We start from the raw sequence: 9973 nt of genomic DNA on the forward strand, positions 1-9973 counted from the left end.
CTTCCCAAGATACATTTCGGTCTTGGCGACAAGAAAGCGATGGAGGACCTTACACAATCTCGCTTTGGTACATGTATGGAAATTGCAGATTTCTCCCTTAAGACCACAGGACGAAGAGCCATATTTTTACCCATCAGAGGTATCGCTTAGGGTTGTACCACTCCCTTGATTTTTTTTTAGCAGGCTCAATTATCAAGTTATTTCTGCTATCCCGAGTCTGTTTTTAACGTTAGGTAGACTCTAACCATAAATTAAGTAATATTGATCTCCAAGGGGTCTCCGGCAAAGAGAATCAATCTTGATTTTCGAAATAAAAAAGTACTGCTCACAAGAGTCATAAAAATGTAAAGAAACCATTGCGACGGAATATACAAATTTGATTTTAAAAAAATTAGTTCAGTTGTTGCTTTGCTGTTTCAGTTCAGTTGAGTACAAAAATGCCACCTGGCGAGTTTTGAATAAAGGTACCTCCTAATATCCAAGCTTAATTTTTTGAAACGTTTTCTGATAATAGAAACTCTTTTGCCAAGCAGTTTAGAGCATTAAGAGAACTGACCATTGCTTTTTTCAGTATTCTCCACTTTTTTCTTCTCTCTCTTTCTATTTTTCCTTTCCTTTTCTATCACTAGTGTGATTTTCGGCCTTATCGGACACAGAAAAATATGCCTGTAGACACTTTTTCCAACTCAAATGAATGCAGATATTGGTTGGTGCGTTTTCAATAAACCGTCTGTATATAGCCTGCGTCGTCCTGATATGACAGTAGCAGATCGTAGGTTCTAAGTATGTATAGTTGTTGCTTTTATCTTCTCATGACTCTTCTCTGTCTATTCACATATAAACAAATTCATTATTTTATCAAACATTAACCACAAAGGACTTCGAACGACCGCAAACCGAAGAACGTATGATGTATAAAGACCTGATCAGCAAAAATGAAAAGCAGACAAATTAAATTCTGCAAGCAGAATACTGCAATGCTGATCGTACTACATGAAAATTAACTCTGCAAGACATCAACACGACACCGAAAGAACTCAAAACAGAGCGGGATTGTAGCCATAGACAGCTGTTTCGCCCTCTTTGGGGCTTATCAGTATGGTGTAACAACTAGAGAAATTTCTGATGAAAAATACCCGCGCACTCTGATTTAAGCTCTAACCTAGATCTCTGAACACCCACAGAACCACGCCATGCCACGTGTCTTCTGGGGGGCAAGAGTCCACGTGTCAAGTTGATGTCTCGCAGAGAAAATAAAGAATTGGCCAAAACCAACCTCTAAAACATGGACAGAACCAAGCAAGAATTACGGCATATCGGATCACGCTGGGAAAAAGGTGGTAAAAATCGGCCAAAAGATTGAGTGGGGGCGTGATAGGCACAAACATTTTTGGAGTTCTTGGGGCTATAACTTCCTTTCCTGTAAAGGCATGACCCTGAAATTAATACAGGCAACAATATTTAACTCCAGGAAAATTTTGGAATAGGCGTTTTGTTGGTGAAGAGTCACGTGACCCTCTAGTGGCCAATTAAAAAAATCAAAACTCGCAAAGACTTCTCCTCCAAGAGAATTAAACCTGAAAGTCTGATACTTTGCAGAAATATAGTGCGCATAAAATTGAAGAACTTGTCCGATTTGAAATCTCAAATGTCAGTTTCGTGACGCCACAACTGATGACGTCACAAAACGGGATTTTTGGTCATGCGCAGTACTAACTCAAAAAATGGAGAATTGGAAAGAAAAACTTAAGACAAATACAAAGTGAAAGTCTCAACTCATTGTCTTCTATAGTTTAAGAGATTTTTGTAACATTCCACGCATATTTTTAAACAAACTTTGGACACATTTTGTGGCCGATTTTTAGCACTTATTTTCCCAGCGTGATCTATAAGAGATCTACGGCCCCAGAATACATAAAGTACAAACATTAACCACAAAGGACTGCAAAGGACCGCAAACGAATATGCCGAATAAAGGACCTATAAAGACCTGATCAGCAAAAATGAAAAGTAGACATATTCAGAAATTCTGCAAGCAGAATACTACAATGCTGATCGTACAGCATTGCAGTATTCTATGGCTACATTCCCGCTCTGTTTTGAGTTCTTTCGGTGTCGTGTTGATGTCTTGCAGAGTTAATTTTCACGTAGTACGATCATTATTTTATCACTTTGCAGCGTTAAACTGAAAGCAAACTAAAGCTGAATTCGAATCAGTTTTTTTAAGGGGACCGAGATGAGAGTAGACGCCATGCTAGGGCTCCGATCGGAGGCTGACAGCACTGCAAAAAGCAAGTATACACAGAGAAGTATGGCACGCTTCCAATCCCTGACTATAACATTCACTTAAAATATTCATGACGTCATCGCCTAGAACCTCGATTCAGCGATGAATATGTTTAAAACTGTTCGATAGAAACGAAAGTTTCAGTCTGCCACTTTAGATTAATCCCGGAAGATGGCTTTCAGCACATACGCGAGCAGACTGATTATTAATATAAACGATCTCTTGGCTGTACATAGAGTTGAAAAACAAAGAGTAGAATTCAAAAGGTCTTGGAATACAGGCCCTACTTCATGGCAAATTCTTCACACCATTTGTGCTTTTGCAAATGACTACATGAACGACGACGGTGGCTACATCATTATAGGTGTAGAAGACGAGCCTTCAGAGGACGGACAATTACAAGTCTGTGGTATTCGTGAATGGAATCTGGACAAGATTCAGAAGCAGTTGGTAGGACTATGCAAAGCAAACATCAAGCCAGAGTATCATCCAATATTCTCGCCTGAGATATACGAAAATAAGCATGTGTTTGCGATCTGGGTGACAGCAAGTGAAAATGGCCCACATCAGTGTAGGAAAAGCGGCCAGGGGGAATTTGAGTATTACATAAGAAGAGGAACGCAAACTATAAAGGCCTCACCAGAGGAGAGAAATGAACTACTGCGGATGCAGAATAAGATACCTTTCGATGACAGGATGGCTGTAGACTCAGGTAAGGATTTCAATAGGTTCCGATCGACTAAGGCTCGATAAGGCCTTCTAACAACAAATCTAGCCGTATAACTGAATCCCAATTGTAATCGCTTCTCAAAGCAAAGGATTGTGATGGGGGTCAGTGTGGTTTACATTAAAAAATGATAGATTGTGACGCAAAAGCGCTTGCAAATTGTTCTTAAAATTTCAAGGCATGTTGCCAGTCGGCTTCGCTCCTTCGACATGTAATGAGGGGACATTGGGGTTTACGGTATTGCGGTATTGAGCATTTTATCAAGCGGTATTTTAGTAATTTTGATTTTAATGTGCGGTATTGCGGTGTCATCTAGCCCTGCGGTATGTGGTTTTTCATCCTTTTGGTTAAAGAAGATCGTTCACGGTATTGCGGTACCATTTATTTGCACTCTCCTGTCTAAGACAGGTCAATACATGCAGCACGAACAACAGTAAGCTAAACAGGTTAATACTAAAGTTAGACTTTAGACTTAATGGTAATGACCGGGCTTTTAAATCGTTCTACCGATCAATTCAAGATCTTCTCATGTTTTCTCCCGATGTCTAAGGTTGATTTCTGGTGCATACATGCTTGGGGGGCAAACTCGCGAGATGGATACAGCTTTCAGTGAACGTGACCGATCATAAAATTCGGTATCGGTATTTCGTCGATTTTGGACACGGTATTTCGGTATTTTCCAATTTTTCTTACGGCATTGCGGTATTGGGTACCCCCCAATGTCCCCACTTTAACAGACTTAACTTTTTTTCATGCCACTCTCACTCCCGATAGTACGGCTACTGCATTAACTTCTAGGTTTTATCTTTTTTCTGAAAAAAAAAGAATACCCATTCCGTTTAATTAATAGTTCGGTAACGACGTGATACATATAGCTGGCCTCCTTACTATCTACTTTAGATTTATGCAAATTTATCATCCAAGTACATAAGAATCGGGGCTTCTGTGCAGTTTTATCATGACGTCAACAGCCCCAATTTCGATGCGGCAGTAGTTGCCCCTCTTTCATCAGCATCGATGACTGGACTAATGCCGCTCACTTTTATACTATATAGCTAATAACTTGAATTTTTGTCCTGAAAAGAAGCTCTTGGCAAACTGGCAGGCAACACAGATTCGGTGTAGGATCGCAAAAAGATTTCCGCTAGCCTGAGTAGCAGGCGCTTCTAGATTTCCCCATACATCAGAAGACTCATAAGTATATTGTGCTTCTTTTGTAGTAATGTGTCGAACGAATTAACAAAAAGAGACCAAGAACGTTTTGATTTATTGAACTAAACTGAACATTTACCATAGATTTCATGTACAACTTCAAGTACACTAGATAAAATGGACTTAATTTGCGTGACATCAATTCAGGTTTAAACCGGATGCCTGACCATTCCTTTGACGTGACCTAGACAAGGCTGAAACTATTACGGTGATGGTAAAGGCGAAATGAGTTTGCGGAATGACATAAATATGCGGTATGTGTGGGATTAGCCCTTAATCTTCTTACTTAGCAGCCGCGCTCGACTTATATATCCTGATTGTACAATAGTTCAGTTGACCTTAGGTCTTGCTCATGTTGTCTCCTAAAATCATTAAATTGTATATCCTTAAATATATACTTGGCCTCCACGATAATAACACAGAATGTAATGTATGAAAAATGGCGCAAAGAAATAAATGAAACAGAAAAGTATGCGCGCGTCTCTACCGCGCCTTTTTTTTGGCGCCAATTTGAAGGAGCAACCGCTTTGCCGGTCCGTTTATTACTGCTGGCTCAAACCAGCAAGGCAGAGCAGCACGCTAGAGATCACGAGGATTGTGGAGGAATTCTCTTTAGGGCACATTCTGAAGTTTTTCTTTCACGCCGATGTCGAAATGCACAAAACGTCTATGAAACGGCTTTATAAATACAAAAATTCCCTTGACTATAGAGTACAAGAATGTACAACAGTACAAGAATGTACCGGACATTTCTTCAAAACCGAAGCTGCCTTTGTTGGTTCAAAACAGAGCGCTCTACCGTGAAGAAAAAAAGGTTGAATTGCTCCAAGGACAGTTTCGTAATGAAAAGCTTTCGTTTTTCCACAGAAAAGGAAACTGTATTATCAGACTTCAAAACTCGAGACAAAGCCCAGAGTTTTTAAACCTGTTAATACACGACTGCGAGTTTCTTGAACGGCTTCAAAATCTCTGAAAAAGATCAACTCATTCTTGCAATAATATTTAGATTTGGGGTTACTTTGGTCTAAAAAACTGGTCGTAAAGTTTAGCCATGTCTTTATCAGATATAAAGACACTCATTAAACATTAATTTCTTTTGTTTTCTCCTTACGTATTATTAATGGTCTTTTGAAAGGTTAATAAAGTGACAGATCGTCACTCCTACCAAGAGCCATAATATGGCTCTTGCTCCTATTTATAACAGTTTTTTTATATGTTTCTCTTAATTGTAAACTGTTGATCAGAACTACTTCCAGCGCGGTCAATCAAACTCAGTGCAAACTAGTTCGATAATCGAAGACCATCGAACATTCAATCGATTTCAATGAATTCATGGATTGAGTGAGTTTATAGGTCATCTAATAATATATTATCAATTAAACCATTCGAAATTAATTGAATTAATGAAACACAACCAAACTCAATCCACTAGATTGTGTTCGATTTAATTTCCCAAGTTCCAAAGCGAATAGGGACGCGGGTTCTATTAACCAAACGAATCAGGAGACCATAACCCAGAGCGAACTACTCGATTGTGCCCAAGCAACGGCGTGTGTCACAGACCAGTTTAGTTTTAGATCGATTTTCCCGCGAAACTTTGATTTTGTTGTTTAAACGACTTTTTTGAGTGAGCTCGATTACATTCGATCAAAGTTCTAACTTTTAATCCATGGATTCAGAGTTCCATTGAAATCGATCGAAAGACCCATTGAAAGATCTTTCGAATCTATTAGATTGACTACCCCAGTACTACTTTGAGATGATCACCATTAACATTTTTATCAGCATGTTTCTACAACGGGGTTTAAACTGGTCCTTATTTATTTTCGCAGAGAGGGGAAACCAGCTCACCGAAAAGAACATCAGTTCAAGTCTTGTTAAAGAGTTTCTTAGCGATATCGGAAGTAACATTCGTGATCAAGACCTCCAGTGTCCCCGGCAACTGTACGAAAACATGCGTCTGGTAAGAAGTTTTGGAGATAGACAGCAGGGAGGAAGACTGGTAAAATGTTTAGTCCCTCGGAATGTCGCATTGCTCTTCTTCAGTGAATCTCCAAGGAAGTACTTCCCAGGGGCAAAGACAGAAGTAACCATATATGATCAAAGCAAGAATATTGCGAATGGAGTCGAGTATGTAGGGCCAATAGACCAACAAGTGAGTAGCACACTGGAATACATACTGAGGGAAACAAAGGACAAAGAGGAGGAGTCTCTTGCCTATGTTCTGTATCCTAAAAAAGCTCTCAGAGAGGCGGTGGTGAATGCCTTTTATCACCGAGGCTATGAACCAGAACATCCTGACCCTGTGAAAATCCGTATCTATCCCACTCACATCGACATCATCAGCTATCCTGGCCCACACCCAAGTCTCAAACCCGAGCACTTCATGGAAGACAGCGATATGCCTCCTGTTAAAACTAGAAACAGAAGAGTGGGAGAATTTCTGGTCAAAAGAAAATTGGCCGAAGAGAAAGGGACAGGAGTACGAACTATTTTCCGTTCAATGAAAGAGAACGGAAATTATACACCGGATTTTCAGTTTGATGAAACATATTTTCGGGTTCGTCTTCCTGGACACCCGAAATTTATGGTGCGCGGTATTCTTAAGACAGTGAATAATCTTTGTGCCAGTGGTGCGAAACAAAAAGCGGTGGAGATGCTTTTGGGATTTTTAAAGCGAAATCCCCAGATAAGACACAGCAGTCTTTGGGTCAAGTTAATGGAGCTGCATGACCACGACAAGAATCACCCAAATGTCCAGCCGTATAAAGAGCACTTCTCTCAACGTCTTGATCGGCGCCTTACTTTATCATTACAGCTTCAGGAATGGTCTAGATCTTCATCGCTGGCGGCGCTTAACATCGAGGCTGGCGCCGAAATTGTAAGGGAACTTGTCAAAGAAGATGCAGATGCAGATGACCTGCAGATAGCCAAGCATATTGCTGACGCCTTTTGCCAAGAGAGGTGCGACAATTCAATTAAGGGGAAAGAACGTGCGCTGGATAATCATCGGAAAGCGCACCAGCTCTTCGACGCAATGGGCCAGGTAATCAAAACTGACGCTAACTTGTCTTTCCAGTTTGCTTGCTGCAAATTTAATCTCTTCCTGTACAACACGGCAAAAAAAAGCCTCAGAGAGCGAATGGAACTATCATCTTCCCTCACGGAAGCTGAAGTGTGTGTGAACGATGCCATACAGCTGACAAGCGAGGAGAACACCAAGCATTTGGCAAACCAATATCGCCAGCTAGGATACATCCACTCTCAACTTCTGGTGATGGGGAAATCAACTCATAAGGATGTTATCGGTAACCTCGACAAGGCAAGGTTTTATAACCCAGAAATACGTTTCAGTGAATTGCTAGTGCATCAAGATTGTAGATCTCGGTAGATGTTGACCCAGAATTCATTGCTTCTATATTTCAACCATTTTAAATCCTATCAAAGAGTTTGAAAAGTCAGTTTTTAACCGGGAATTATTTCTATAGTGAAATCAGTTTCAGTAATTGATTAGAAAATGGTGTGTGCATCTACCTTGTTTTTAACCCTTCAAAACCATTCTGGGAACCTCCCGCTAATATGCAGCACAAATCTCCAGATCTCCCGTTTCCACTGATAACGACATACGGGTCACCAAATCTCTCGGATTCTTTTGACTTCTTCTATATACGGCTTCTGCTATAGCCTGGATTTAGCCCCAAATTTCCTCAATACTTAAATATGTTTTTATAAAACTGGTTTCTGGCGCGGGCATTTTTGCGCGTCTTTCACCATTGACGAAAATCATTTTTTCGCCATTACAGTTGAGAGTGTTGATCGTCGTTGCCTCATGTAAGATTACATACAGTAAAAAAAACTCGTGAGTAAGGACCTCCATTTTCCCAACTTAGGCTAAACAGGTTCCTACATAAATTGTAATTAGCCCAAATTTCGGCAATTTAGGTTCTTAAATACTAACACTTAGGTTCTTATCTCCTGAAGAAAAAATCACATGGTAGCTAAGAGAATTTGGTGGTATTAATTCAGCGTATTACATATATGAAATCTGCATACGGTACCAATTAGTATTTATGTAAAAATGACTTTAAGAAGAACAACTGAAGCACTGACCACATAAATTTTGAAGTTCTTTTGCCCAAGTGTACAGAATTGATTTTATATATTTTAGAGAACAAGAACCTGTTTCAAAAGTTTAGGCTAAACAGGTTCTCGTGTTAAGGGCACCTAACCGGCAAAAATTAGCCTGACAGGTTCTTAAGGACCAGGTTCTCTCTCGGGGGTTTTACTGCATGCTCTGGACCACCCCTACGTCATTATTTGGTGACTGGCTGGTGGGTTGATTTGTATGCATCGGGCGTGCGGCTTCGTAACAGTAAAGTAGTTTGATAAATCAGTGGACAAGGGTCCTAAAAACTGATATAACATCCAGGTTCAAAATCTCCAGAATTTGGTATCTCTGTTTATAAAACAATGTATTTTCTTGTAGATTTAAGTATTTTTAAAATTAAATTTGTTAAACTGCGATTAAATTGCATGAGCTATCGAGGATTATTTTAGCTGCAGTTACGAAAAATTCAATTCTGATGTAGTTATTAGCATACTTTAGTGACTACAAAAATTGCTGCATATTGTCCAGTTTAATGGTACGCAGTAGGTCATCATCGAATATTTGCGTGACTTTTGTAAGGAAAAATATTACTAGACTACACAAACGCAGAATTGTAGTAGCTCGGTTTTTGGCGAAAGTCGAAAACGTCTATATCCCGGCCAATCACAGCATGGAAAATCCAGTCATGAGAGCTGCGCTATGTAGCGCAGTTTGAAAAAAGTGAGAAACATGTGTTCAAGCCGAAAGCTTGGTAACATATCTCAGACGTTTGAAAAGCTTAAAATTATGAATTTGAAAAGGTTTATAGTTCTTAAATACCTGTAGTTCAAACGAACTTCCAAATTACTTTTCTACTTTGTAAAAAGTTAGTTGTAATACTAATTTTCACATATCGAACAAAAAGGAAATACTCAGTACAGTGCTTTTACGGGAGAAAGACGTGAACAGAGCGGCTTTGGCCTACCCTCAAATATAAATTTCCCGCTCTGTCGCGGCTAGCTTTGTTTTTTTACACCGTATTCACAAATGGCGGACACGCGGGAAAAAACTGGTGCCTAGTCATGAAAGCGAGGCGTTGCAGTGAGCTGGCTTTCGTATTCGGTTTCAGCGTGAAGTTTGGGCCAACATGTTTGCCGCTTTTCTCCAGCCATCACCCACTTGTCGAGCTTCTGAGGCTTCGGCAACCTACAAAATCATCCTGTTTCCTTGAAGATATACGCGTCCCTTTTGATTGCAAACAGCAAATCAGTACTAAACATTAAAAGCAGAAGACATCCCACGTAATTGTATTTAAAAAGACGTCCGTACAAAGTTATTTTAGGTGGAATCCGTGCTAAACACTCTGCAAGTTCACTGAAAGTCTTCATTTGCAATTTTTGTTTACCCTCCAACGCCTCGCTTTCATGACTAGGCACCAGTTTTTTCCCGCGTGTCCGCCATTTGTGAATACGGTGTTATATTCTGCATAGGATCGATTGGTATTTCTATAACCTTGTTTCCACGTGGGTGGTTTACGCTAGGGACGTCTTATAATGATAATAATAATAATAATAATAATAATAATAATAATAATAATAATAATAATAATAATAATAATAATAATGAGTCTCTATTTCATCGAAAGATAAAACTACATATC

The 9973-nt window shown here is 39.6% G+C and overlaps 1 protein-coding gene across 1 annotated transcript; it reads left to right on the top strand.

Moving 5' to 3' along the window:
• The first annotated feature begins 2450 nt into the window (after positions 1–2450).
• LOC140935436 (uncharacterized) lies at positions 2451–7623 on the top strand. The gene is made up of 2 exons (XM_073384985.1): positions 2451–2999; positions 6059–7623. Exons 1-2 carry the CDS (start codon positions 2459–2461, stop codon positions 7615–7617), a joined length of 2100 nt encoding a protein of 699 aa, XP_073241086.1. The 5' UTR covers positions 2451–2458; the 3' UTR covers positions 7618–7623.
• Positions 7624–9973: the final 2350 nt, after the last annotated feature.

The sequence above is a fragment of the Porites lutea genome, chromosome 4, assembly GCF_958299795.1.
Source record: "Porites lutea chromosome 4, jaPorLute2.1, whole genome shotgun sequence".
Lineage (NCBI taxonomy): Eukaryota > Metazoa > Cnidaria > Anthozoa > Scleractinia > Poritidae > Porites > Porites lutea.

What these genes read in the sequence shown, in the direction of transcription:
- LOC140935436 (XM_073384985.1), top strand. Translation starts at nt 2,459, where the DNA reads ATGGCTTTCAGCACATACGCGAGCAGACTGATTATTAATATAAACGAT. An exon ending in CAGGATGGCTGTAGACTCAG is followed by an intron (nt 3,000 to 6,058) that starts GTAAGGATTTCA and finishes TTATTTTCGCAG; the next exon opens with AGAGGGGAAACCAGCTCACC.